The 26,832-nt window shown below is 51.0% G+C and overlaps 9 protein-coding genes and 1 non-coding gene across 11 annotated transcripts; 5 read left to right on the top strand and 5 right to left on the bottom strand.

Annotated features, from left to right (window-relative positions):
• Positions 1–38: 38 nt before the first annotated feature.
• Positions 39–3,650, bottom strand: NCU07260 (hypothetical protein). The gene is made up of 5 exons (XM_957021.2): positions 3,346–3,650; positions 2,207–3,293; positions 1,888–2,136; positions 1,637–1,820; positions 39–1,576 (listed from the first exon to the last, which is right to left on the bottom strand). Exons 2-5 carry the CDS (start codon positions 2,933–2,935, stop codon positions 183–185), a joined length of 2,556 nt encoding a protein of 851 aa, XP_962114.2. The 5' UTR covers positions 2,936–3,293; positions 3,346–3,650; the 3' UTR covers positions 39–182.
• Positions 3,533–5,500, bottom strand: NCU07259 (GPI-anchor transamidase). Its single transcript, XM_957020.2, has 2 exons — positions 4,704–5,500; positions 3,533–4,638 (listed from the first exon to the last, which is right to left on the bottom strand). The coding sequence occupies exons 1-2, from the start codon at positions 5,243–5,245 to the stop codon at positions 3,975–3,977; spliced, it is 1,206 nt and encodes a 401-aa protein (XP_962113.1). The 5' UTR covers positions 5,246–5,500; the 3' UTR covers positions 3,533–3,974.
• A 376-nt stretch (positions 5,501–5,876) lies between these two features.
• Positions 5,877–10,123, top strand: NCU07258 (phosphoglycerate mutase). Its single transcript, XM_957019.2, has 3 exons — positions 5,877–6,547; positions 6,648–7,667; positions 7,783–10,123. Exons 2-3 carry the CDS (start codon positions 7,633–7,635, stop codon positions 9,608–9,610), a joined length of 1,863 nt encoding a protein of 620 aa, XP_962112.1. The 5' UTR covers positions 5,877–6,547; positions 6,648–7,632; the 3' UTR covers positions 9,611–10,123.
• Positions 10,124–12,086: 1,963 nt separating this feature from the next.
• On the top strand, positions 12,087–15,143 carry NCU07257 (F-box domain-containing protein). Its single transcript, XM_957018.3, has 3 exons — positions 12,087–12,628; positions 12,747–13,743; positions 14,140–15,143. Exons 1-3 carry the CDS (start codon positions 12,320–12,322, stop codon positions 14,274–14,276), a joined length of 1,443 nt encoding a protein of 480 aa, XP_962111.2. The 5' UTR covers positions 12,087–12,319; the 3' UTR covers positions 14,277–15,143.
• A 1,890-nt stretch (positions 15,144–17,033) lies between these two features.
• On the top strand, positions 17,034–18,279 carry NCU11346 (hypothetical protein; the record flags this gene model as incomplete). Its single annotated transcript, XM_001728095.1, has 3 exons — positions 17,034–17,055; positions 17,522–17,619; positions 17,707–18,279. 3 exons carry the CDS (start codon positions 17,034–17,036, stop codon positions 18,277–18,279), a joined length of 693 nt encoding a protein of 230 aa, XP_001728147.1.
• A 258-nt stretch (positions 18,280–18,537) lies between these two features.
• NCU11347 (hypothetical protein) lies at positions 18,538–20,286 on the top strand. Its single transcript, XM_001728096.2, has 2 exons — positions 18,538–18,761; positions 18,824–20,286. The coding sequence occupies exons 1-2, from the start codon at positions 18,612–18,614 to the stop codon at positions 19,976–19,978; spliced, it is 1,305 nt and encodes a 434-aa protein (XP_001728148.2). The 5' UTR covers positions 18,538–18,611; the 3' UTR covers positions 19,979–20,286.
• A 514-nt stretch (positions 20,287–20,800) lies between these two features.
• On the bottom strand, positions 20,801–20,885 carry NCU15191. The gene has a single exon. It is a non-coding gene; the product is annotated as a tRNA-Ala (tRNA).
• Positions 20,886–21,281: 396 nt separating this feature from the next.
• Positions 21,282–24,404, top strand: NCU07255. 2 transcript variants are annotated; one of them, XM_011395923.1, is made up of 5 exons: positions 21,282–23,102; positions 23,160–23,432; positions 23,491–23,613; positions 23,687–23,710; positions 23,972–24,385. In XM_011395923.1, exons 1-5 carry the CDS (start codon positions 21,602–21,604, stop codon positions 24,256–24,258), a joined length of 2,208 nt encoding a protein of 735 aa, XP_011394225.1. In that variant the 5' UTR covers positions 21,282–21,601; the 3' UTR covers positions 24,259–24,385. The 2 variants fall into 2 exon arrangements, with proteins under 2 accessions (XP_011394225.1, XP_011394226.1); XM_011395924.1 differs by having other exon boundaries at positions 21,510–23,102; positions 23,687–24,404.
• Positions 23,612–24,992, bottom strand: NCU16859 (hypothetical protein). The gene has a single exon (XM_011396128.1). It carries the CDS (start codon positions 24,775–24,777, stop codon positions 24,325–24,327), a length of 453 nt encoding a protein of 150 aa, XP_011394430.1. The 5' UTR covers positions 24,778–24,992; the 3' UTR covers positions 23,612–24,324.
• A 214-nt stretch (positions 24,993–25,206) lies between these two features.
• NCU07254 (hypothetical protein) lies at positions 25,207–26,614 on the bottom strand. Its single transcript, XM_957015.3, has 3 exons — positions 26,320–26,614; positions 25,917–26,239; positions 25,207–25,826 (listed from the first exon to the last, which is right to left on the bottom strand). The coding sequence occupies exons 1-3, from the start codon at positions 26,399–26,401 to the stop codon at positions 25,395–25,397; spliced, it is 837 nt and encodes a 278-aa protein (XP_962108.2). The 5' UTR covers positions 26,402–26,614; the 3' UTR covers positions 25,207–25,394.
• Between the last annotated feature and the right edge of the window lie 218 nt (positions 26,615–26,832).

Here is a 26,832-nt window from a genome sequence, read left to right on the forward strand (position 1 = left end):
CGCTTCAATGGGGATCGCACAGTTTGGTCCCTTGCAGATGATGGGTAACTTCGCCTGTTTCTTGAATAACCGGGCTACTACCTCGATCTCACGTTATATGATTTCTTCAACACCGATTCCTCTTAAAGCAATATCTCCACTTACAGCCGTCTCAACGGTAAGAGTATACGAGTTAGAGTATATTAATTCAAGAACTTGCCACCACACCCACCACAGATCCCATCACCCAACATGGCGATGATTTCTCCCCTGATCCTCTTTTCAGCATTCTTTCTCTTAATATCCAGCTGTTCCTCTTCAGTCAGAGGACGAGCATCCGCATCACCTTCCCCTTCCCGCATCTCCACATCGCCATCTTTGTCCTTATCTTGTTGCTCGTCGTGCTGCTTGTCTTCATCACTAAACCTGGGATTAGGAGGAATACATTTGCGAGCCAAGATCTCTGCCCGCATCGTCCTCGATCCACAAGCGCCGCAGTTCCTCGTGATTCCGGGCATTTGGATCGCCAGTCCACTTGTCGTGCACACGCTGAAGAAGTGGCCGTTCTCACAGCCGCTTAGGCCGCTGCGTTTGTCTTTTTGTTGTTGTTGCTGTGAGTGTTGCTGCTTTTTGGTGGCAGGTGGCAAGATTCTGGCGCCACAGAGGTCACATTGCTGGCGGGCAATGGCGTATGCAAAAAGGGTATTGAGCTTCTGCGGAAACTGGTGTTCAGGAGCGTTGAGGTTGACGAGATTAGAGGGATGGTTGACGGTTACGCCGGGAACTTCGTCGCCGCCGCCGTATAGCCATTCGAAAAGACGGGCTTCGGTCGTCAGCCTAGACTGGGATTGTTGAGGTTCTGCTGGTTTGGTGACAGAATTCCGTGTTGTGACGGGTGATGGAGTCAAGGGCCTTTCAGGCCCACGGAGGGCCGGATCAATGGCCTCTTCGGCGCCTCTCTCCTTCTCCTTCTCTGTCGCCTCTTGCACTTGATCGGCCTGATCAAAAGGCAATGTAGCCCCCCTTTTCCGCGGCTTGGTTCCGAAAAACACTGTTGATCGGACCGTGTGCCAACCGCCGCGCTCCGGGTGCTGCGTGCTATGTAAACTGGCAATCATGGCCGTGACATTTCCACCTGACGACACCGTGAGACCGTGTAGTCTAAACCGATGTGGGTGGATTTCCGGAACCTCTGGCGCCACTGCCATTGCATCTTTCCCATTATTGGTCATGTCGATGGTGTTATCATCGTCATTGCCATAAAAGTCATCGTCGTCCAGATCTTCATCCTCATCGGACTCGTCAGACGCCACCGATACATCATCATCATCTCCGTAACCCCGCTTGAAATGCATGTCAGCGGGAACACTGACAGCCAACTTTTGCAAAACCTGGGTCACCCATTGCGGCTCGTGAGTCTCGCTAGGCGAATTGACAAGGTCACTATCCTCGTTGATCGACGTAGCAACTTCACCAGGAAGAGCAGGTACATTCGTCTCATACCAGTCGAGATTGGTAGAGGTTGCCGACATGCGAATAAGAGTAAACAGCGGAACGGGTGTCTGCTTCTTAAGGTCTGGACGGTGGATGACGAGGTCTATGTTGGATATTAGTAAGGATGCCAAAATTCAAGACCTGACACTGGAAGGGTACTCACCGATGATAGGATTCGTTGATGGCTGGTCAACAGCTTCATCCATATATGTCGTTCCACAATCACTAGAACCATGAGGTTCACAGCTGTATTCCTCACCGCCAACGAGAGCTACCTCAAATGGCTTGTAGTCAAAGCCCGTGACGATGAAACCACGACAGTATTTGACCCTGCCTGCATTCCAAACCTGTCCATAACCATTAGCCTCAAGCAAAACACTGCCTGGGTAGATAATCAGTAGCGGTGTGGCTTACAGCGTCTTCAAACTCCACAAATGAGTCTGTCGAAAGGTGTAGGCATCTGCCGTAAGTGTCCGTCTCCTCAAACTTGACTTCTGGCAGCTCTCCTCGCTTCCAGTTAGAGGCAAGCGTGACTTTACGGAAGCCGACATAGTTCCTATCAACGTAGGAAAGAAGGCAACTGCGCCCATCACCTTCTTCTACCCACGGGCTAAAGTTAATGCCGAATGATGTACCAAAAGGGACCCAGTCTGGTGCCATAACCTGCCATACCGCGTCAGCTTCGAATTCCCATGCAGAGTTCTGACTGGAAAGACACTGGAAAGACACTCACATTCCCCTTTGGATGAGGCCCTGAACACTGGAATCTCGCCACCTCATTCACATACCACACCAAGCTTTCCTTGGACTCGACCAGCAAGGAAATGTTGCTTTTACTCCTGGTTTCGTCGACTTTCAGCATACTTTGCACACTAATAAGTGCTACCTCTCTCTGATCATTAATCGTAGCGAGAAGCGCCTGTCCCGGTGCAATTTCTTTTGCCCACGCAAACCCATGGATGTTCTCTGTCAAGGCAAGTTGTTGGCCAGGCACCATCAGCCTTTCGCCGACACCCCAAAGCACACTCCACGATATTAGCTCTCTACGCTGCAGCATTCCCTCGTTTGCCCTTGGTAGAATATTGGCCACGGCGCTGTCGTCTCCGTACATGGCCAATGTTCCAGAGCCCGTCAATATGGCGAGTATAGGTCGCCGGTTGAGTCCCAACCCGGAGGGCGACCAGGCTATCCGCACAACATGATTCATGCTACTGCCCACGCCAGTAATGGGCCCGAAGCCAGCGCCAAAGGGTTGATTTGCGCGCTGATGGGCGCCGACACCGTCATCATCATCAGAGTCAGCAGCAGAGCTCAGCGCATCTGAGACGTTGTCCTCACTATCAGAGTCGTCATCGTCGTTACCGCCAGCAGCTGCTTGATTGTCATAAGGAAACGGAAGATTTTGCGTCTGAAAAAGCTCCCTGTTGATTCGTGGATCTAGTGGCGGGTAGGAGACAGGCATGTGTTTGCTGCCTTCGGAGAATTGGGCTCTCGGGTTGTTGCGCCGGCTTTTGCTCTGGCCTTCCTCATCATCAGACCAGGATGTTGACGGGGTGTGCGAACCAGGTATCAAGATTTGATGGTGCCGAACCAGTGCTTGAGCCAGCTTCTCCTTCTCCTGCCGTCGTTTAGTGAGGTCTGGAAACTCTGGGACGTAGACATGGACGGAATCGTCGGCGGCTACGGCCAGCTCGCCGTCACATGAAAAGGCAATGGCACGCTTCACAAGAGGCCTTGAGTTGAGACTGAGCTCCCTCAGAGGGAGGAACTGCAATGGGATGTTAGCAAGAGGTCACAAGATAGGACATGGTGAATGTTGTCTGATTGGCTGGTAAGTGGCTAGCAGGTAGCTGCGATAGTAAAGTTACTCACTGACAGTCTACACTAGCCGCAGACCATTCATCTTTGTGCAAAAAACGCCACGTAAATTTGGTTTTGAGTTATATGTGAATTGTATTCAAGAAGTACGAAGCTCCAGAAGCGACGTGACAAGGACGGTCTTTGCAGCGTACCTTTTGTTGGGGCTTGGGCTCGTTGCTCATGGTGGTGGTATCTTTTTCGCCACGACTACTTTATTAATATATGTAATCACAGGATAACGAGTAAAGGTTGTTTAGTTGTGGGGGAAACCATGGCGATTCTCCCCGAAGGTGAGAGATAGTCGCCGGGATGGGTTCAGAAGGCCTAGTGGTGTTCTTGCAGGATGTAAGTGAGTGGATGGTTGAAACTGAACTTTCCATTTTGGACGACGGGAGGACGACCAAAGCACGAACTTTGCCTGCCCCACCATGTTCCGGTACCAACCCTAACCCTTCGATGGATGCTGAAAGAAAGTCAGGGGCTTGGGGTCAAGGCTGCTGCTGTGTTGAGCTTAGATATCTCAACCTATGTTCAGCGTGGCAGAGGGAATTCAAGGACACGCTTGTACCGTAGTGCAATTGCCGAAAAGTAAACAAAGCATAACATTATTTGTAAGTCTTGAGTCCACCTCCCCTACTGCCTTATTTCTGTGCAGATTCGAGCCACGACCCCATCTGCCATAACACTGCGCATCCGACAACAGCTCCCAGCGCAGAGAGCTTCTTCACCAACCAGTCATCATCTGTGAGAGGTTTGGCGAACTGGCTCTTGTGCGTCAATAGGGTCTCGTTCTTGGTCTCTTTCTTGGTCTCATTTCTGGCCGCGTTTCCCTTCCCAACCGAGATGGCTTCCTCTTCGCCTGCCTTTTCCCTCAGTGCCGCAATGGTCTTGCTCAGCGCAAGCAAGTCCTCTTCTAGAGTTGTGTTTTTAGACCCATCAACCTCCACGTTTTGTACGTTACCAAAGAAGTCTGTTACAAGGCGGCTGCGTGCTGCCTCCGCCCCTCCGGGAAACAAATCGTAGCGCACCCCCGCGTTCGAGTGAATCTTTTCATATGTGTAGCTGTCAAAGAGGTCACCGACTGTCTTCTTGCTACTAGTGTCTTTGACTTCGTTTTCGAGAAACTCGAGGTTGTAGTAAGTGTATCGATCAATAACCGCGACGCCAATATCGTTGTCGGCGTGGTGAGAATAGGACGACTGGTCGAGTTCGGACGATCCGGTCGCGATAATGTTTGGGGAGTATAGCTTGCTGTACATGGTGTTTGCTTGGCAGGTGTCGATCATGAAGAGGATCTCGTGGTATCTAGGCGTGAGCGGAGTTAGCATCATCGGAGCACTTGCGCAAAGCGGACACGTAGGGAAACACACCTCTTCTTCTCCCACATTTGCTCGAAAGCGTCCGCCAAATCAAATGCGCCGATCTCCTCGGCATCCTGGAACTTGAGAAACTCGTTGCCTCCGTGTCCCGTCATGTACACCAAAATATTGCTCCGATCGTCTGTCAACAACCTCTTGCTCCGGGGCATCTCATCGCCCACACGATCCGTCAAGAGGCGGATAAAGTTCTCCACCGTGACTTCGTATCCCCTATAATCCACTTCGATGTTGTCGCCATAGAGATCGACGGCACGGTCGGCGTTGGAGTACACAGTTCCCGGGAAGGCGTTGCGGGGATTGCATGCCATGTCGTCCGGAAGCATGAGGATGATTTGCGAGTCGGGGATGCCGAGGCGCTTCACGGTGCGGTAGATGGACAGCACATTGGCAAGATGGCGGTAGTTGAACCAGAACCGTGACGTGCAGACGAGGACGGCCCAGTTACTTGTGTGTTCGGCCTCAACAACAGCGGCGGTGCCGAGCAGCATCGCGCCCAAGAGGGCCGGCAGCCGGAGAATATTGCTAAGCTTCATTGTTTATTTGGTCCGGATCCGAAATATCGGGGTCGGTGGCGGTACCTCGGTGGAGTGTCGCCGAGTGTCGACAAGTATCGTGTGGATGGGGGGGGTTCGGATGGTGTTCTGATTTTTTCAGTGTTTACGTGTCCGTCGTCTCTTTGTGACCCATGATCAAGGCAGTCGGCCGCTCGGTTCTTGTGTCGTTGGTTTCGGTTGTGTGAAAGAGACAGTCGGTGTTGGTTGATTCAGCGTGCGTGTCGAGGTTGTGCAACACGACAGCCTGAGAGCGCAGAAACCGGGCCAATCCCAACTGCGTTGCGGTGCCTGCAAACCGTCATGGGCGCGTTCGTCTACGCAGTAGACTAGGGGTCTTTACATAATCCTTGGTGTAATGAGCCGCTTCCAGGGATATCCTGACAGCTCTTGCCCCCCCCCCCCCCTGCGACCCGCCAACGATGGAGGGGTGCCGCTGCCCCCTGGACGGCAAGCTGGGAAGGCTTGGCTGGAAAAAAAAGGCTTCCCTGCCCGAAAACTTCAACGATCATCTGACAGGGCACAAGCACATCCAAAGTGTAGGTACCTCTAGGATTACATCTTTGCATGTTTCTTGTTTTTTTTGTCTTTTTGTCATCAGCAAGAAAGCAAATAATTTCATTAAATGCTCAAAGTTCACGTTCTCACACCAATCGTGTGGCGGAAGCCATGTCACTACCTGTATCGCCATCAACCTGTACGTCCTTCAAGCGCGCGGTGCGGATCTCCCGTCGGAGTGGTGAATACAGGTATTTTCAAGCCCGTCAGTTGTTGTTGTTGCCTCTTTACCACAGAGGCGGTTTCCCATCCACAACTGAATCTGTCACTTGGAGGTATCATGATCCTCCTACCATCAAAGTCACACGTCCAATCAATACAACCTGGAACAACGGCATGTGATATAAAGTGACGACAAGGTGCATCTGGTAATAACCCCACGGCATCCGAGATTTACGTTTAGTTGGATGACAAAGAGGGGGAAGCACCATGGCTCCAGCCGGTGAAAAGTTCCATCTCTATTACTAAACCGTCCCCTATGCTGTATCTTTCGTGGGTCTTTCTCCCCGTTCACATGAGTTACATCTCTTCACATCAAATACTCGTTCGAAAACAGCCACTCATTCTCAGTTTCGTCCGTACCTACTCCATACACCTGCGTTACTACAGCGCCTGGTCAGTCAGTTGTAGTCGACATCCATAGACTAGAATTAGACCAGAGCTTTCCCTCTCTCGCAAGCGTGGCACGTCCTGGTGTCAAACGAGCAATCACCCGGCTCATAAAAGGTTCGTTGCCAGCTACCTAGACTTGCATTTGTCACCTCCATACCCCTGGTTCCTTCTCCCAGCACGCCTTTGTAGGTTGAAGTCTGACTCGCAGGGGCAGTGGAACTCCCGTCCGGCAGCTTCCATTGATTCTTCTCTGACGCTGCATGTTTCCTCCACCATTGCGCGCTACTAATCCACACCCCAGCAGCCGCTACGCTACCTACCCTGCCGGCTTGCTACTCTAAACTGGCTGCAGCCCCGCTTGTGTGTGCGTCAACTCTATTAACATTATATGTACTAAGAAATATTAGAGCCCGACCGAGAGGGACGCCCGGGAACCTTGCAACACGCCTGCAGAAAACACTGCAAGTGGCCCAGCCATCATTAGGTACATTGATTACTTACGAGGCTTGTTGTTTACCTCGCAGCCAGACATCCCAGATCGGACGCCCGTTCTCGCATCACAATCCAAGACCCCAGGTGACTAATTCTACAACTGCTTTGCGTCTGTAGCCTTTCCTTCCCTTCCAGTTCCCCTCCCGTCTCCAACGTTGGCTCAGCTATAAACCTTCGGCCAACTACCGGTGCTAGTCTCTCCGTCCGCTCCAGTCTTCCAACTTTCCGCCTGCTCTCAGTCCTCCCTGGCCGTCTTCCACCGGTCGATCCAGATTCTTCCCCCGTCACAGTATTCAGCCCCAGCCTCGATTTCAAAACTGCACAGACATCGATCGCGACGGGCCCATCCTCTTGTTAGTTCGAGAGGCCTCGGTTCAGCCCTGACAGACTTCTCCGCAACCCGTCGTCATCGTGGGCCTGCCCTCCTCACGTCAAAGGGACGGGACGCCTTGCCTAGGTACTCTGAAAGAGCCTGGATCCCGGCTTCCATTGCTCCATCCTCCGGGTTCCACCCTTTACACACAAACCACCGCGCGAGATCGGACCCTGAGTTTCGAGTCTTGAAATCTTCAGACATACATCATTCCTTTGTCGTCCGGAACAAGAGTCCGTAGGCCCATATAAAGCACCAGCTGCTGTTTCGACGTCCTCGATACCTCGCTTTCTGTTCTAGCCATCAACATACCCAAGGTCTACAAGATACCAACATGGGCAAGCCCCCAGCATACCTTTTCGTTGTGAGGTAAGCTGGATTTTTCGTGTACCTTGATGGCCACGGCGTTGCTTCCTGCATGGCATCTTGTGGCCATTCGTGTCCCCAACTTTGTCCGGACGTAACTGACCACGCTACCAAACAGGCACGGATTGCGTCTCGATGTAGCCGACAAAGACTGGCATCTCACGTCGCCGACCCCCTACGATCCCCCCCTCACCTATGGTGGCTGGAACCAAGCCAAAAACCTTGGAGCTCGGATAGCGACCATTATCCGAGAGAGAGTCGAGGAGGATGAGACAGCTGCCAAGGCTGCAGCGCAAACCGATCCCTCGGCGAAACCGAAACGCAAACGTTACGAGGTCGTCATCCACAGCTCCCCGTTTCTGCGATGCATCCAGACCTCCGTTGCCATTAGTGCCGGCTTAGCACAAGACTCGACCCCATTCGGACCCTCTACGGGTGGCGATGACAAAGAGCTTTCAGGGAACTTTGCCCACGGACACCGAGCAAGGCCGTCAACTGCGTCCAATTCCGCTTCTGGCCCAGCACCCTTAAAGATACAAGTAGTTCAAGGGACGGCCATCCGCAAATCTGTTCTCCGGCTGGACGCTTTTTTGGGCGAGTGGCTGTCACCTAGCTACTATGAGCTCATCAGCCCGCCACCCGAGTCTGTCATGATGCTTGCAAGCGCCAAGGCAGATCTCCTCAGACGCGAAGATTACAGCAGCTACCCTCATTTCAACGCTTACAATCACTCAAATCTCCAAGGGCAGCTTTGGAGCCCGACCCCGCAGCGCACGCACAGCTCCATTGACCTTCTGGAAAAGGGTGACCTGCCCGGTGTGGCCAGTTCTGTGCCTAGGAGCGAGAGCGCCAGTAGCCAAAGTACCTGCCAGTCCCAACCCGATTCTGCCCTGCAATCGGCCAGTCATCCTTTCCCAGCCATGGGCTACGTCCCCCCAGTTCCCCATTATGCAATCAACAACAATAGCACTATTCCTGCGGGTTATGTCGCACATGCTCGGGATGCGTGCTGTGATATTGACTACCAATGGGATTCGATGCGGGCTCCTCTTGAATGGGGCGACGGTGGCTCCTTCCCCGAAGAATGGACCTCGATGCATTCAAGGTTTCGCGCAGGTATTCAGATGCTAGTTGACTGGTACTCCAAGGCCGAGCACCCTACCAAGATGGTCACCAAGACGGTCTCTCGGTTCGGCCGGAGAGAGTCAACTCAGGCCCAGGAACCCGAAGACAGCGACGACGTGGAGATCGAATCTATCGTTATCTTGGTATCGCATGGTGCGGGATGCAATGCACTGATTGGCGCCATTACCCATCAACCAGTCCTCGCAGACGTTGCCATGGCGTCACTTACAATGGCGGTTCGGAAACCTGATCAGGAAATACATGAGAACATCCAGCGAACGAACACAGGCCAGAAGGGAACGATACCCGTCCATCACTACTATGATCTCAAGTTGTTTGCCAACACGGACCATCTGCGTATCCCTGGCCAAGCACCGAATCTGTCGCGGTCTACATCCATCTCCGTTGCTAGTGTCGCCACTGCCCGGAACCGTTACACTCACTCTCACTCTATTTCCACGTCGAATTTCTCCTACCAAGAAACAGTGAGAGGGGGAGGGGATGTGCCTAACAATTCCCTGAGCGCCAGTCGCAGAGGCTCTAGTGGCTCCTCCACCACTCCTAGGTTTGTATTTGGTACTTCCAGTGCCACCAACGGAAGTGGAGGTGGTATTACGGTTGGAAGTGGTGTCTCATCATTCGGCTTGAGTAAGCCTTCGAGTCTGTCAATAGGTCGTGGACGTAAGACTTCTATAGGCCTGTGGTCACCAACCAGTCTCCGCAACAGTACTGGATTCGATGATGACGATGACGATGATAACATGGTCCTCAATTTTGGTACACCAGCAAATGATTCCAAACCTTCGACTATGAAATCGTGACCTAGAGGTCAATTCGGCGATTAGTTCAACGACATCGTGCGGGCAACCATCCCTCGCAACAATTTCCTTGGTTGTATTCAGCATCATAAGCATACGGGATAAGCGGGCGTTTTGGGTTTATTTTACAACTTTGTCTTGCCCCAATACCAGAGTATGGGGGTCTTTTTCTTGGGTGTGGAAACTGGAGAACTTAGGATGTCTTTGGATTCGGTCCGGGCATTAGGAGAAAACAGGAGAGAAAAAAGGATAGGACACATGTGGGTGTACGCCCTCGCGGAAGAATGAACCCATTCAGCTTGTTTGCCTTGCTTTTATTTCTTAGGGCTCTACGGTTATGGTAACACGGCGCAAACGGTGTTTTCTCCCCTCCTCAATCTCCCAAGCATAGGTTAATCTGTATCAATAAAAATGCAGTTATATTTTGAATTACAATACCGTTCCTTCTCACCTATACGAATACCGTTTGTGCATAGCATGTACGTACACAGCTGGCCACAGAACATATAAACCATTGGTCAAGGCGTCGTCTGGTGTGTTATTGAACAGCAAAGCTAGCTCACCAGTTGTCAAGCCAATCATTGTTTTCCATGAAAACAAAAGGTTTCTGATCACATTGCTGCGAACCACACTAACCACCAGATGCGATTGAATTCGCGACTCCTACCTGACCCTGCTAACATGTTTCACCGCCATAGGATAAATCAAAGTTGAAAGGGTGCGCAGGGTATAGGCGGGTAGTACTTTGAGTTGTAGCTTTTTTTTCCCCATTGTGCTTCGGAAAGAATGCCTCTACCATACCTAGCGAGGCCTAGGTAGGTACATACATGGTAAAATAAACAAGATAAACCCACATTTTTTTCGGCCAAACCGAGGACCCGACCTTGCGATTTTCCTAGGTAGCCGTCTACCGTAGCCCAAAGGGAAATCATATACTTTTAGTTTTACCAATCACGCTGATTCCGAACACAATGTCATTCGTCTGAAATCTTGTCCTTTGGAGGATATGCATCCAAAAGCTGACAAAACGCCATCATTTCTCGACTTTTGGACGCTCATCTAGATGAGAGGTGCCCAGATGGCCATAGGATTGCCAAGACAAGATCATGCGTTTCGTTGGCGGTGGGAATGACTCTCTTCTTGTTTGAGTACACTACAATTGATTCACCCCTGGAGAGACCGTTGGCGCGGGCGGGACTTGACAGAAAAACCAACGGGACAACCAACACCGGAGAATTGGACAAAGAGTAGTATAAACCAAAGTCTCGAAAACGCATCTGGAAGTTTTGCAGACCCCCTGTCACAAGGACCGCGCTAACAAACATTCCGAGCATTAACTTATACGGCCTGGATTTTGTTTCAACAACATGCCACATGTTTGAACTGATAAAGCCCCTTAATCTGGTTGGTGGTGTCGGCTCAAAGGATATGAGTCGGAAACTTTTCTATCCCCCTTTTTTTCCTTCTTCTTGCCGTTTTCTTGCCTTTTCTCACTCTTCTTGCGCGAATGGTTACATCCAACTGTGAATTTTAGGACGTATTTAGGCTGTGATTGAGCCCTTGATCATATATATCGGACGGGAATCGAACGGCCATCGAACTACCTTACGGATTGGGGCTGACCAGTGGCACCCGACGGCGGGTGACGATGCCCTGTGGGCAAGGACAGAGAAACGTTTTGTGTGGAGTGTTTTGCTAAGGTACCCGCGGCCACTATCGATGCAGTGTTGAATCCGCCTTAACCCCGGCGCGCCCCGGGTCGCGCGCCGAAGCATGGACCCCTGAGACTCACTTGCTGCCACCGATCTTGAAAGGATCTCGGGGGGGTGTCTGTCTCGTTCAGATTCGGCGCTCCCGTGCCACCCAAGGAGGGCCCACGGGGGTGCACTCTCTTGTACATTTCACTTGGTGAATACTACTATACCCAATAACAATAACATTTGTACTGCAGGTATCTCCAGGAGACTGTGTACTTTGGCGGGAGGCACCGGCAGCTTTAAGGGAGGGCACTGCCCCTGGGGGGGTTTGACAGAGAACATGTCTGATGTCACCCCCTAACCCACCTACCCACCCAACCCAACAACCTTCAGAAGATTGAAAAATTTCACGCCCGGTTCTGCGACAGAAAACTTTCCGGATCACCGCTACTACTCCATGGAGATGATAGCAAACATTCTGTCCGCCGGTGATAAGTACCTACGTACTGTCTGTTGGGGTCGGGGATACGGTTTCGGCCGAGTCATCTCTAGATTTCATGCGTGGGATGTTTCTGGCCCTTTCCTCGGCAGATATTTTCACAATTCAGGGCAAATCGGGTCGCATCAGCCCTGCCACTGCCCAGTCAAACGTGCGGTTGTGTCCCTGCAACCTGCCGAGCATTGAGCACTCGCGTAGAGGCCGTAGAGTCGCAGGCAGAAGCCCTAGACCCCCTTCGACTCTGGTCGATAATCCTGCCCATCAGCCCATCCATATCCTGACTTTTCGGTCGCATCCCGGACACTGAGCAGACGTTTTGGCCACTCGTTCGGCCTCATGCTCGTGTTTCGCGGATCCGGGCTTAGTATGTACAGACGCATTATCCATGCATATGTGCTATCAAGACAGGGCGCATAACGTCACCGCTCTCTGTTGCGGGCGTTTCCGCCGCGGGCGCGGACGGCTCGTTGGGCCACGATAACGAACGAAGCTACGACGCTACACTTGGCATCATCCATGACCACCACAACACAAGGACCTGCCACGGACCTTTTTTTTTTTTTTAGTGACATACTTGAGATAACAGCTGTTGTGGAGGCTTCTTTATATATATCGTGGTCCTCTGGTCGTCACGCCGGCCTACCCTTTCCCAAGTTTCTATCAGACAATCGAGCACCTAGCGATATCACACCCTTTAGATCTACGGCTTTGTTCAACGAGCCTTTAATATTACTTCCATCCGATTCAAACACCTTGTCGATATTACATCGTTCAGACAGCGACCAGATGGGTCCTACAAGCGCCATGGACTCGTTGCCCAACGAGGTATGTGATGTTATCATGATGTTATCCAGGCCTTATCACTTACACGAAATCCCCTATCTTGGCCCCTCCTATCGCACTAGCGCCAAGCTTCATCCGCTAACACCACCCCGAAAACCAGATTCTAAACGACATCCTCGACCTGCTTCCAACTCGCGCTCTTCTGCCGCTTGTTCGTGTAAACAGCCATTTCTACTCGGTCGCTTTGCACATTCTCCACCAGCGCCTTTTGCAGGCCGCTGCCCTTCCAGAACATCGCCTCATCCTTGAATGCTACCACCCAAGCGCGAAGCTCTCGACCCCATACCTATACTGCGATTATCTCCGCACAGATAAGATCGGTGCTGGTCCCAATGGCGACGAGGAAGCCAACGGGCCCGAACCCGAGCCAACGCTTGCCGGACTAAAGGGCCTATACTCGCACTTCAGACCCGTCGTTCAGGAGGAGAATCGCCGACCGAGGCTACGCTATCCAAGACGGCAGCAGCAGCAAGCCAACAACGGAGAGCCATCCACAGATGCCGCCGACCACCGACCGTCCGAGGAGGTCTTCCTCGACGAAGGCGAGCTGTTCTCCCAGCTCTGCTGCACAACTAACCTCGTCAAGGTTGGACCGAAGCCCGGCTTTTTCCTCAGCAACGTCAATGTAAGCGACGGCATTATGCGTGTCTGGCGCAGTTGGTTATCCGACCAAACCAATTCCACGCTCTCATCAGTAGCATCGTCGGCGTCCTCATCAACCACAGACCTTCACGCCACTGCGAAGAGAAGCGCGCAGCGAGAAGCAACCCGAGAAAAAGCAACCGAATCCCCCGAGGAAAGACTCGCCAGGCTAGCGGAAGCCAAAGCAGCCAGGACCGTTCTCTGGGCTGATCCCGAGCGGAACGTGGGCGTTCGCTTCCGTGTTACGAAGAAGGCGACCGACGATTACATCAACAACCGCCACTACCGGCGCGAGCAGCCGCTGCTTGTGCCAGCCGACGAAGCGTTCGATGAAGAAGAACAACCGGTTGCCTATCAGCTCGAGTTTGACGAGGTGCTGGTTAGGTCGAGCAGGTTGCTCTTCACGATGCAGAAGAGCGAAGAAGTTAGCGAAGGTGCGGGAGGGAACCATGAAGGTACGGCTATCATTGTGTCTTTTGCATGATCGCGAGCTGCTATTCCTTTTTCCCCTTCTCCTATCTGATCCAATCCCCTGTTCCCCAATGGAAGCAACAAGATTGAGCGTCTGGCGAGACCAAGAGAAAGAAGGGAATGGTAAGTAGTATGGTTGTTCCAAAACGATGCCGGTCTGCACATGGGGAGAAGGTTGGACGGAGGGGGGTGTTGAGGTGTGATAGACCGATTCACCACGGTTCGTTCACCCCAATCTCCTGCCGTTTGGCGCTTTTGCCCATGTGTTCGCGAGCAAGGTTGGATCGACAAGACTGTTTTGAAACCGAGTTGATATGGGTCACACCAACATTCTTTTCCGCATTAAACGAAGCATAGCTAACACTTTTTTCTCGCTATAGCTGTCTTCATGGACCCAACCGGCCCAGTTTCAATTCCAGTCCAGATGATTTTCTGGCCTTCGATGCTCATTGGCGGTGACTCGAACACTTTCCATTGGAACCACATGAGCGCCTTGGAGATGACCGGTCGGGCGTAATCGGCTTCTTTCTCCAAATACGCTGAACATGGGAGACGATTGCCAATTGCAGTGGTTTATCCCGGTCTCTGCTCACTCGACACTGAACTTTTTTTTTTTCGTCAAACGACGCCATCCCCACTTCTTTCACTTTGTTTCCGACACGAAGCTTGAGGTTCTCCCAACGGAACGGAACTAGACCACTCGAACACCGATAGACAAGATGAGCTACACGGGATAGATGGGATAGAAAGTGACATGGGATAAGACAGACAGGATAAGAAGGGGCTCTACAAGGCACCTAGAGATACAGATGCGATTAAGTCTATTGCAGACATGGGTTTCGAGGAGTTCTATGGAGTTTCGAAAAGGATAGTTTGGAGATTTTTGTTTCTTTTTAGATGTTTTCCTTAGTGTCTGGCATCGCAGCCAGCTAGTGAATCCAATTGAGATCATTTTTTTTCTCAACCTCCTCGAAGCCGCTTGAAAATCTCATGAGTTCAAACACAAAAGGGATGGAAAGGGTTTTCGAGTCTCAATCTTCAAGACTGTGTCATGGAATATCAACGTCCGGGGAACAGCTTTTGACGATCGAAAACATCACCAATTGAGGATTCACATTCGACAACACAAGTTCACGCTATATCATCTTTTCCACGGAACAAAGGGATGAATTGAGGGAGAGAAAGTCCAGGGCGTTAGAAACAAAGATGAAGAAAAAAAAAGCCTGCTCTTGGACTCTGGCTTTGGAACACGTTGACTTGACGACACCCAAAATGACACTCCACCACGTTGACTGACTGACTGACTGACTTGCAGCCAACGAACGAGTAAAGTAGTTCAGCGGGTACATTATCGTAAGACGATCTAAATGAACCCAGCAGCAAGACCGACATGCTATTTTTGTATAATATTGCACAACAATTACTTACCTACCTGTAGGTACTTACTTGAACGGTTCTCTCCGTGTGGTAGGTCTTCTATGAAAGGTCCCGGCTGTATGTATTTGGCGATTGGTACGTACCTCGAGGGAAGAAGATGATGTTATATCTATACACATACCGTGGACAAGGGACATGAAGAAGAAGGCAGCGGGTTCCCGCGATGAGCGGTTCCAGCCCTTTGTTCGTGTAGATGAATGGTTGGACGGACGGAATCTGTTTTTTTGAATGTGTAACCACACTTTTTGGGTCTTGATGGGCATGGGAGGGACAGGGCGGGCTGGTGAGGCTGGATCAAAGGAGCTGATCCTGCTGTTTGGACTGGACTGAAAGGCGTTCAATCCGTTGCGCTCAATGTGTGGGGGAGTGAGGTGTAGTTGGAAGAATAATTGTACTGATGGTGAGGACTGAGAAGGGAGAAAAAGTTAAAGCGGAGAAGGAAGTGGAAGTGGGTGGTGCCCTTGATTCCGTCATTGTCCAGGGTTATTTTGCACTAACAATTTCTGGATCACCCACCCCCTGAGCGAAGTAAACAAGGAATGGAACCTCGAGTTCACTACCTTAGAGGTACCTAGCGATGGGAGCGCCGACGGAAGGGAAGGTGGTGCATCTTTCCGACGCGGTGTCCTCGTGTGAGTGAAGATAAGAATAACGTCCCTCTGCGAGGTCAAAACAGGGCGGCGTCAAGCGCAATATAAGGGAAATGGCATTGCTGCTCACCTACGTATTGTCTCGATACAGTCGAGTCCAATTCCTTGAAGGGGCTTTTTGTGTGTACGGGCGTAAACACCCGACACCAGCTACCTACAGGGACGGTTTCACTGTGAAGATGTACCCCTTGCAGCAGCGGAGACATCTCAGGAACCACACTACACTACACCCCCTGTGGTACACCCCTGTACGTGCTATCATAGCTCCCTTCGCTATGTTCCGCGTCCTGATTGTCCAGTCGCATCCAATGGAGGAGAGCGCCTCCGAACTGTGGTTGAGATTCTGATTTTTTTTTTTTTTTTTTTTCAACCTAAAGGTAACAATGAGATGAGCCAGCCATGTTATGACCTGGTCCGATGCTGTCCGACACTCGGGAGAGGCAGGTAACGATCGATGCATTAAGTTGTGTTCTCGTGTAGCAGTTAGGTTACGAAGCGGCAATTTGCCTGCGAAAACCGCAACAATTCGTAGACGAAAAATAGGACGGGAGAAGGAACACCCAAAGCTGCACGGGAAGGTGCAGGGGGAAGAGCGCCAAGAGGAAAGTTTTACGGGCAGGTGCCGTGACACAAAGTGCTTCTTTCCTTTTTCTCTGTTTTCGTTGGAAGAACTGGAACCCGATGTCATTTTTCAATTTTTTTTTCTCTTCTTTTTTCATTCTTTTCCCCCCCGCTGTTTGTTTCTACCAACAGACATGCCGGATGGTGGTTGGCGCACCTTGCCTAAATGCGCGACAGATCTGAAGCGTCACCAATGAGGCTCCCTTGTGTGAACTCAACCCCTCTTTTTCTTTCCTTCTGTCAAGTTGGCGATCAAACCGGCAGTATAACCGTTTCTGGTCGGTGCGGTAGTCGGTGCGGAACAGGTCGACGCCGTGGCTCCCGAGACATTCGCGCCCCCTCCCGCTTCAAGTCCTGTTTCAGCTCGCTGAAAATAAGGTGGTTGAGTGTGCAACCGACTGCTTCGGTGTCCAGCGGTGTCATGGCGCTGGCCTGGATGATTGCCGACCCGACCACCCCCAGAACTCGCTTGCAACTCAAACATACCTACCCACGGATCGAGGTGGGTCCTATTATCCCTGAAGCTCTGAACTTTGAGGTTGCTTCCTGTACCCGACTGGGGGACAATGAACCAGCTACATACGAATCGTTCGTGAGGGACTCCTGGGTACGACATGGATACTCGGCGGTGCGGCATGGGCTGATGGCCTTTCTGTCGCTACAAAGAAGAGAAGTCATATGGCAAGTGTCCTGTGCATGCCAAGTGTTTTTCGGTTTGTTTTCCGCTTGAAAGGTTTCTTTTTCTGAAGGCAAATCGAGGTGAATGCGGGAGACGAACAAGCTGGGAGCTTGGGAAGAGGGAGCCAAACACAGGGAAAAAAAAGGCTTCAACATTCCTTTTCGACCTTTCCCCCACGAATCAGTTTCCGGCAGGGTGGTAATCATCTACCCTGTCAACAAGTAGGGATCCTATCCATCTCTGTCTTGCCGTGCCCGGAACTGTTCCGACTTTGTGTTACTAGCCGATGCTCCCTCATGGCGCACTTGATCGTCGCGGGCCCTCCTCCTCGAGGTTCTCATACTGACTAGCCCCAGTTGTCAAAGGCCATACTAGACGTAGGCGTCAATATCTGGCATGGAGGGCTCAACGTCATGAACAAGGCTCTTGGTCTCACAAGCGTGAAATGTGCCCGATCATGTGTGGGCCTCCTCGTGTGTGACATGCCCCGTCATTCTCTTAATACCGTTGTCGAGTGACCCTTCCCATGCTCATGTTTCCCTCTTTGCTCCTCTTGCCAGTCCATTCCTCGTTTGTGTCACTCGACTGCTTCGTTATCGACTGCTGGACAGCGACAACGGGACAACAACACTCGCTTTGGTAACAAGCAGCTGGGTCGTGCTTTGGAACACAACAAGTTGGGTCGTCGAGAGTACTCGGCTTGGGATTTTGGAAATGGACAACCGGAATATAGTCGGCCTCAGCATGGCGTTGCCGCCACCTCCCCTTCCTACCAAGGAACCTTTCAGGCCATCTTCTACAAGTCCGCAGGAGACAATGCCTTCTACAAGCACACCGCCAGCACCAAACAGACCGCTACCACCGACACCACACCCAAGGAAAAGCACAACACACAGCCGATCTGGATCAGTGTCAAGCACTTTCAGTTCTCCAAGCCCGCCGCCGATTCAACCACCACCACCCTTAAGATTACAAGCTTCGCTGAGCACGATCTCGGAAACACGGCCCGAAACGGCGTCATCACTAGGAAAGAAATCTGGGAATTCAACACTACACACACAGTCGTCATGGACATCTCTAGCTTCGACCACAAGGACCATCAAATATGGGCAAGGCAAGCACAGTGGAGTTGAGCTGTCGCCACAACCAAGTGATGATCCTGAGGACCCATTAGTAAGTTCAAAAATCTTCTTGACACTCACTATACAAGTGCACAAGCTTACATTTTCAGAACTGGCACCGCTGGCGAAAGGAGATCAGCTTTTATGCTCTTCTGCTGATGGTAGCTTTAACTGGAGTCATGAAGACAGCCTTCATCAGTGTAAATGCTCAGGCAGCTGATGGGTATCGTGTATCATACACTGCCGCCGCCGCTTTGACCGGTGTTCCCTTGATTCTGTCTGCTTTTACTGGGCTCGTCAGTCTTATTACATCGAAAATATGTGGCAAAAGACCGCTGTATCTCATGTCATTAGTACTTTTATTCATTGGTACCGTATGGAACACCGGCGTGAGGACCAGCTACAGCCAATGCCTGGCCGCAAGGGTTTTCCAAGGTTTGGGATGGGGTGTCATTGATACGCTGGTCCAGAGTTCTATCTACGATATATTCTTTGTAAGTGCAACCCGACACTTCGTCGAAATCAGACTACTCTGTACATGACTCACGCTTTCAAGGAACACGAACGCAACCTTCGGCTTTCCATTTACACCGTTATCGTCGTCACAACTACATGGGGCCCACCACTGCTTGGTGGGATAACATCGCGAGGCCAGACTGGGTTCGAGTTACAATTCACAGTTCTCAGCTGCTTTTTTGTCCTTGCCGTCCCGGCCATTGCCCTCGGTGTGCCCGAGACAGCATATGACCGCACTAATGCACTACCTCGAATTGATGAGGGTGGTGAAAGTCCCTACAAGGAGTCCATGTGTCAGGGTATTTCACGGGACCGTATCTTGGATGCCATCAACGACTACATTGTGAAGATGAAGCCATACTCCTACACCAGTGGATCGGCAGATTCGGTCACCCTGCTCGAAGCACCTCGTGCTTTCATTGCACCTACTACGCTAATTCTCTTTTTCACATCCTTCTTTTCATATTCATCACTGTGGGCCTTGAGCTCGACTCTCTCCCTTCTGTTCCACTCTGTCTACACCACAACCACCATTGGCGTTCTTATGACGGGTCCCTGGCTTCTCGCCACCGCTACAGCAACCGCCTTAGCGCTCTTACCGCTCTTCATACCTCGATTACAGTCACGATTTCCCGTCTTGTCCTCTATACCAACGCAGTTCAACAACAAGGTCATCACGGTTGCCATCACAGCCGGTTCCTTCCTTTCCTTTATCGGCATCCTTACCTTTGGCCTTCATACCAACGCGGGCATTGACAATGGCAAGATTTCGAGTACGAACCTCCCAGAAATCAGCTTCGTCCTCGGTCTCCTCGCTGCAGGGGCGTACATCTTCGACGCTATCTCTCGTCCCTTGATTAGCCTGAGCACTGCGTCAACCAGACACGAAAACGATATGATGGCCGGCGTGGCATGCTGGAGGACCTTGTTTGCTGGTATTCTGGTTATTGCGGGTCCTAGTGGGATCTCGACTTCGAGTAGCGGTGCGGCTCTGTCGTCAGGGTATGGGTTGAGAGACATGTGTATTGGGTTTGCAGTGGTACAGACAGTTATTGCGGCCATGGCGGCGGGTGTGTGGTGGTTCTACGGGGAGGAAGTTAGGAGATGGGATGGGATGGTGATGAAGTTGGAGGATTCAGGGGCGGCGGGAAAGAGATCGAAGGGAAGAGAGGGCAGTTTCTTTGATACGGATTAAGGACCTCAAGGATGACGAACTGGCTTGGGTAAAGGATGAATGACTGCGACGAGTAATGACGGTATGGAAACGGTATGGACATAGGACACTCACTTACGACTCACGGACAGCGGACGGTAAACGGGCAAAAGGGAATAGTGGAACCGGTAGAGCATCTTCCTTTAGGAAAGGAACTTGGGCTGGAGAGCAATCGATCACTATGGGATGCTCGGTAGGACGGTAATAGGGATCGTATGCTGTGGGAAATTTAATAGCAATAGCCAAACCCAACAGAAATAGTACTTCCAAATAAATAATCTTCGTTTCTGCCTTGCCAATGGTCTTTTCATTCGGGCCTCAACGATAAGGCCGAATTGAATAGGGTTGTAACTTCAGTTGTGCCTGATGACAGAAACGTCCTTATACCCCAGTGCCCCATTGATCTAACGGCGTGTGTCCTTCTAGAGGCCTTCAACTTTCCATGGGAGGGAGCTATGACGGATCCCTGGGAAGATCAAACAGGTGCGGAAACCGGAGTCAAGGCGGGAGAACGTGGGATGTGGAGATCAGGGGCGGCAACGGACACATGCGGCCACATCCCAAATACCTCTAGTTTTTGAGAGGTGCAGCAGGAATCTGAAGGGTGATGTCTCCGAAAGAAAACCATGATAAGAGTCGGTTAGAAGAATTTACCACTTCTTTACTTGGCCCTTCAAACATGACCGCTGCAGTACAGTTAGAATCTGGAACTACCATAGATCAAAAGAAAAACACCTATAGAAACGCTCGGAGGAAATCGAAAAGGGGGCGAGCCCAAAAGGAAAAAAAAAGTTACAAAAAGAGTGGACGAGCTGGGAATCGAACCCAGGACCTTTCGCATGCTAAAGAACATGCTAAGCGAACGCTCTACCAACTGAGCCACACGCCCAACAATCTGTTACTGATGAGAGTTTTATAGAAAGTTAGTTCCTATACCTACACATTGAAGGCTGAAGCGTAAAGCATGTCTCCAACTGTTCCTCTCCTTCCACTTTTCTTTCCGCCCGCAATCACGAATAGTAAACACAACCTCCATTCTCCAACTAAAATATCAACAGCACTACACCGGACGGCACACTTGTTACGCTTGCATGATCACGGAATCTCTCGCTGTTTTCCACTTGGAACTGGAAGTCTTTAACATCACGCCCCCTGTTGCCTCTCATGCGACGCAACGTCTCTTGCATCGGCCAATCCCTATGGTTGCCCGCGATGGAAGCATGCAAATCCATCAACTCAAGCAGAGTGAGCCCGATTCGCCAAATGTACGTATATACAATGCGAACGAATCGATAGACAGGGCTTCGAAGCTGCCAATCAGCGCACTCTCTCTTCTTTTGGGGTCCAACCAGACCAACCCCGCTGCTGTAGGCCTCACGAATGGGTCATCTCGGGCGCTTGCATGTGTGAATGTCACTCTCACGACTCTAACGAGGACGGCCGTGGCTGAGCTCGACAAATATATTCTCATGGACGACGTGACTTTTCCGATGAAATCGGTATCGACGCACATCCGCTACACACTTCCCACACTTTCTTCCCAAGTCAAAGCTCCTCTCCCACCTCGACGTCGCTTTCAAGAACAACATCACCTCTCATCACATCATGTCACATCCCAAGCCTAAAATCGCGACACCCGCCGCACCAAATGGACAGTACCAACACTTTGTCCCCCAGTTCCTTCTCAAGAACTTTGCCCATAGGGTCCCCAAAGTGTTCAAAAGACCCAAAGGAACGCCAAAGCCCAAGTATGAGAAGGGCATGTATCCGGGAGATCTGGTACTCAACAGCCTCGACCTAACCCAGGACCCTGCCGTTATCACCGAGAAACCCGTTTCCAGGATTTTCGGGCAGATCAACATGTACGACGACTTCACGAAGCCCACCGGGGAGCAAAGACGTGTCGAGAAGTTGCTCTCCAAACTGGAGGCCCAGGCAGCACTTATCTTCACTAAGATCAAAAAGGCATATGCAGTGAAAGAGGGCGGAGTGGTTATCACCCGAGACGAGCGCAACTTGATTCGCAAGTTTCTCTGCCTCATGAAGTACCGCAGTCGTGGGTTCTACACCCGCTTCTGCCCCGACAGACCAGACGCATATTCTGAGAACGACCAGGAGGCCTTTCGAAAGTACATGAACGAATATCCGCAATTCAAAACCCCTATGCAGGTATGGTTACATAATATCGAAACAATCATCAACCTTGACATGGGCTCGGAGTCGAAATGGGTAGATGAGCTTTTCGAGAAGATGTCTCGTGGTGATGCCATCTGGTTCGCTGGTCATTTTCAAGATTTCTACATGGCTTTGTGCGTACCATCTGAAGCGAAGAACGAGTTCATCCTTACCGACAACAGCTACTCGATATATGAAGGGCCGAGCGAATATGGCCCAAACGGCAAATCAAACAAGGAAGAATGCCTTGCCTCCTTGGAACTCCATACTTTTGCGCCGGTCTCTCCAAAGATTTTGATTGTTCTTCGCTCTGCGCTGCTGCCTGAGCCACACGAAGACCGAAATCCTGAAATCAAAGAGAACAGGGAATTCAGACGGTCTATATTTATGGGTCGTTTTGGTTCTTCCAATGGTATGTTGGCTGATCTACCTGTACACAAGGCGGGAAATAGTTACAGCACAATCGTGGATGGCCGTGTGGTCTTTCGAGAGGGCTATGACGGACGGACAACTAAACACGACAAGTTCCGCTTTCCCTTCTTCCCGATCGGGAGTCAACATGTGAACACCATTAACTCGATCTTTCTCATCAATTGTGTACACTGCACCAGTATTGTTTTTGACTCCAAGCAAGCATTTGCAAGGACACTGGAGTGGTATTTGACTACCCCTCCTCTTCCGCTTGACAAGATATTGGTAGGGGACGATGAGGAAGGTCGCATCAAGACACTCAACAAGCTGGAAATTGTGTCACATTCTCTGGGCTCGAAGAGGGCTCCGTTCTGGATGATGCCTACGTTGATCCAGGATCATGAAAGGATTCAGCTTCGGCACCAGGGACGACGTTTCTTCGATACATTCATGGAACTACTTGCACTGACATGGGGCACATCGGAAGTTGACGCCGCCTTCGATGACTACCAACTATTAGGTATGGCACAAAGCTGCAAGAATTTTATAGAAATTCACTGACGATCTCCTGAATTAGGTGGGTCATGTGATACCGTAGAGAAGGACATCGATCAAGTCGTAAGGATGAAGACCCTGAGAATCAAGATTGACTCGTGGTCCCTCGGGATAGACGAAGAAATTCGCCAACGCAATCGGGAGTTACTTGTCAACGCATACCTTCGTTTGCCCAGCCACAGACTGTGGCTTTTCATACAATCATGGAGGGATATGGTCGTGGAACACGAAGGCATCGACTTGCTCAGTCTGCAGATGGGATGGCCTGGGAAGCCTGAAAGAGCCATTATTCACGGTAGGTGATGGCATGTCTGTCACACTTCGAGCGTACGGAATCGCTGATAGTACGACAGCCAAGGATCTGATCAAACCCGACAGGCTGAACAGCCTAATGTACATAGCCTTCACGATCGACATCATGTGTCGACAACAGGCGCCCCTGAAAGTTTGGACCGATTTCACGCCGTTTATCGATGGTACTAAGCGTTTCTTTTAAATGTCATACTACTCTGTCTTTCTGTGCTAACAAGACGTTTCCCTTTTCAACAGGCGCCGGATCTATCGGGACATGTGGTACGTAGATTCTACCCAAGTACCTGAAGCCCAGTCCCCATCACCCAGATGCCCATTGCCGCCGATGCAAACATCCAATGCACGCTCCTTGTTACAATACCCTGACCCATCATCTATCCCAATCCAAGAATACGCAGCACATACGTCAAACAAAACCGTACCATGGACGCCCCTTACCGCATAACGCCAGAAAACCCAAACCATCCATTACACCTCCCACAAACAAAAGCTAATGAACCCCACTTCCTTAAAAAAACACAGGAATCCAGCAGATTGAAGACCCAGCCAGGTCGAAAGACCTTCTGGCCATGGCCATGGCTGCAGACAGTACTTTCACAACCAAGGATCCCACCTGGACCTCTCAACTCAAGCGCTTCGATCGCTTCGACCGTCTCGAGCTCATCATCCGCTCAACCTGCCGTAAAGGGTTCGCCATCATCATGGAATCCGAGCGGATCAAGCATAAGCTCAGCCGACAAGTGATTGAAGACCTAGAGAAGGTGCTCTTCACGCTTGTCTATCCTACTCCCCCTCCCCCCTTCCCTTAGATTCACCCCCCTCCCCCTATCCCTTAGAGTAAGCAACTGTAGGAGAGTGGACTACAACTAAGGTAGTCAGGCCGCCAAGCTCCTGATGATACTCAGCAGGACATTCTCCTCCGCACCTTCCATCTCACCTCTCCAAAACCCCTCAGACCACCACAGCCAAACTTCCAATCCCATCACAGACGACAACGACGACGACGACGCCGTCGCTGGCGAGTACGCAAACGGAAAAGGCGTCGGCCACGTTCCTGCCCCTCCCCCTCCCCCTCCCCCTAGTCCCACTCCTCCTCCTGGGTGGTACTGGGGAATCTGATGATAGTGACAAACCGCCGTCGGACTCTCGGTGCAAGTACTCGCAACATAATACGACGTCGTCGTCGTCGTCGTCGTAGTGGCGGCAGCAGCAGTGGCGATGTGGATGGGGTTGACGGGCACGTCTTGGAGGGCGGCGAGGTAGACGAGGATGGGTTTGGAGAGCTTGTTGAGTTGTTGACTCAGTTTGAGCATCTTGCCCATGAGCATCTTTCTTGTTTTTGTTTTTTGGGGAAGGAATATTGTATCGCCGTGTGGCTGTGTGCCCACGAGCGATCCGTATCCCAGTCTTTTTTTTTCCGTCTCGGCTTAGTCCGGTTTGGATTCGGACGATTTCTCTTTTGATGGTTTATTTGGTTGGCCGTCTGTGATCATAGGGATTTGCTTTGCTGTGCTGCAGATGGACGACAGGGACGTCAGTGATGGTGATGATTGATGAGACTTTCCCAGGGTTCAAGGTTTTGACATTGGGGCGCAGCTTATGTTTGTATGTGGTGATGGAGCATGGAGCCATGGTGCTGGGTCCACAAGGGGACGACACCAAGTCGGATGGTGCGATGAAGCAAATGAAGCAATTTAACTAGGCGAAATGTGGCGGGCTGAAGATCGTACACAACAACAATGATCTTCACGGACTGGCCCGGTGAGATATTTCTATTCGGTGGATAACAATTATTCTTATAGCTATTTTTATCGACTGTTCCTGTATAGGATGCGGGACGTACAACACCAAGACTCCTTCGAGGATATTAAAAGGGCAAGACTCCAACCATTTCCAACAACACGAACTTGTCACACCATCAACTCGACATCAAACCCTGTTAACCTCAACCTCTTGATCTCTTAGCCTTCCTAAGTGCTTCCCTCGCCTTTGTGTCGCTCTGGTCATTCACTCCGCGGTCGGCTCCAACTCCTGTCCCGTCTTCGGCCAGGGCACGCTCCAGCTCCTTTTCTGCCCTCTCTCTCATTTCCCTCTTCCACTCCCACCATATCGATATGGCAGTCCATACGAGCCAGATTGCCAGCGCGATCGCAACGTAGATTGCCTTGACTTTCGGTTCTGTATCGCCGTCCCTTATGATTAAGCCTACATAGCCATTGATCATTCCAACAGTAATGGCAATCCTTCCCAGTATGAGGTGAAGGGCTAAGCCGCCTCCGCGGTGGTGGTGGACAATGCCAACCAAAGTTTGGATCAAAAGGAGGATGATAATCATAATGCCGATGATTGGGTGGTAGTTCATGCGTGCATCTCTCATCTTGTTTGATGATAATAAGATGTCAGTTTTCATCGACCAGAAAAAAGCATGTTAAACCAAGACTAGAGGAAGAGGGAGCGAAGTGAATACCGTGTTAGGATTTCGATTCATAACGTGAATACCGAGCCCAGCGGCGGCCAAATAAACGATTAGCGTAGAGAGCTGCCAAGTAGCATGGGCGAAGACGGCCAAACGGCCTGGAAGTAAGCGAATGGGGATAGAACCGAGAGGGAAAAGGATGACGAAGGCGAGGGCAGCGATGATTCCATGGATGTGTAGGTAGTGCTTGGACACGGGGTCATTGTCAATCGCATCTTGAGCGACAGGCGCTGAGGGTGCCCCCTGGCTGGGGTCGGGGAAGCCAAAGAGATGGTGACCATCGGGACGGCCTTCGACGGCGACAGCGAAGCAAACTAAAGCCGGGCTTAGTTGGTTAAAAAGTCCAAGATTACACGAGAAGCCGAGAATCAAGGGGTACAGAGGCTGGACTTACAGACGCCGATGAGAATGACAAGCTTTGCCGCTGATAGGAGCGCCATTATAACAAATGGGCGTTCACCATCGATCGGAAACATGAGTTAATGATGGTGATGGTGAGGATTTGGAACCGGACAGGCGTGCCATTGATAGAATAGCGACTCTTCCAGTACAAATGCCACTCTGCACCGAGGAGAGAAACCTAAAAGTAAAGCAGAGAATAAAGATGATGAGAAGCGAAAGCGACGTGAAGCAAGATAGAACGCTGCCAGCCTCTTAGAATTATCCCTCTCAAACGGGCTTCGTCGTGATGCACCTTCCCTCGATGTTGATCATCGCACAACATTTGGGGAAGTTGCGGCTTGAGTTTGTCCAGTCTTTAGGTTTACATCTCTTCCACGGAAGCTGCACTTCTCATGCAATTCCCTGACATTTTACCTCTTCTCCTGCTTCGTTCTTTCTAGGAATATTCAGCCAGTTGCGGGTCAAAAGCTGTTACTTTTATTGCCTTGATACCTAGACGGGAGGT

The sequence above is a fragment of the Neurospora crassa genome, linkage group IV, assembly GCF_000182925.2.
Source record: "Neurospora crassa OR74A linkage group IV, whole genome shotgun sequence".
NCBI classification, from domain to species: domain Eukaryota; kingdom Fungi; phylum Ascomycota; class Sordariomycetes; order Sordariales; family Sordariaceae; genus Neurospora; species Neurospora crassa.

Bases quoted from the DNA above. Each gene is read 5' to 3' on its own strand.
- NCU07260 (XM_957021.2), bottom strand. From the start codon at position 2,935: ATGCCTGTCTCCTACCCGCCACTAGATCCACGAATCAACAGGGAGCTT. The intron at 1,821-1,887 runs GTAAGCCACACC...GGTTATGGACAG, and splicing joins TTGTGGAGTTTGAAGACGCT to GTTTGGAATGCAGGCAGGGT. The intron at 1,577-1,636 runs GTGAGTACCCTT...TATCCAACATAG, and splicing joins ATCAACGAATCCTATCATCG to ACCTCGTCATCCACCGTCCA.
- NCU07259 (XM_957020.2), bottom strand. From the start codon at position 5,245: ATGAAGCTTAGCAATATTCTCCGGCTGCCGGCCCTCTTGGGCGCGATG. The intron at 4,639-4,703 runs GTGTGTTTCCCT...GCTCACGCCTAG, and splicing joins CAAATGTGGGAGAAGAAGAG to ATACCACGAGATCCTCTTCA.
- NCU07258 (XM_957019.2), top strand. From the start codon at position 7,633: ATGGGCAAGCCCCCAGCATACCTTTTCGTTGTGAG. The intron at 7,668-7,782 runs GTAAGCTGGATT...GCTACCAAACAG, and splicing joins GCATACCTTTTCGTTGTGAG to GCACGGATTGCGTCTCGATG.
- NCU07257 (XM_957018.3), top strand. From the start codon at position 12,320: ATGACCACCACAACACAAGGACCTGCCACGGACCTTTTTTTTTTTTTT. The intron at 12,629-12,746 runs GTATGTGATGTT...CCCGAAAACCAG, and splicing joins TGGACTCGTTGCCCAACGAG to ATTCTAAACGACATCCTCGA. The intron at 13,744-14,139 runs GTACGGCTATCA...TTCTCGCTATAG, and splicing joins TGCGGGAGGGAACCATGAAG to CTGTCTTCATGGACCCAACC.
- NCU11347 (XM_001728096.2), top strand. From the start codon at position 18,612: ATGTCATTAGTACTTTTATTCATTGGTACCGTATGGAACACCGGCGTG. The intron at 18,762-18,823 runs GTAAGTGCAACC...CACGCTTTCAAG, and splicing joins CTATCTACGATATATTCTTT to GAACACGAACGCAACCTTCG.
- NCU07255 (XM_011395923.1), top strand. From the start codon at position 21,602: ATGTCACATCCCAAGCCTAAAATCGCGACACCCGCCGCACCAAATGGA. The intron at 23,103-23,159 runs GTATGGCACAAA...CTCCTGAATTAG, and splicing joins CGATGACTACCAACTATTAG to GTGGGTCATGTGATACCGTA. The intron at 23,711-23,971 runs GTACGTAGATTC...AAAAAAACACAG, and splicing joins CGGATCTATCGGGACATGTG to GAATCCAGCAGATTGAAGAC.
- NCU16859 (XM_011396128.1), bottom strand. From the start codon at position 24,777: ATGCTCATGGGCAAGATGCTCAAACTGAGTCAACAACTCAACAAGCTC.
- NCU07254 (XM_957015.3), bottom strand. From the start codon at position 26,401: ATGTTTCCGATCGATGGTGAACGCCCATTTGTTATAATGGCGCTCCTA. The intron at 26,240-26,319 runs GTAAGTCCAGCC...GCCCGGCTTTAG, and splicing joins TGTCATTCTCATCGGCGTCT to TTTGCTTCGCTGTCGCCGTC. The intron at 25,827-25,916 runs GTATTCACTTCG...TCATCAAACAAG, and splicing joins TGAATCGAAATCCTAACACG to ATGAGAGATGCACGCATGAA.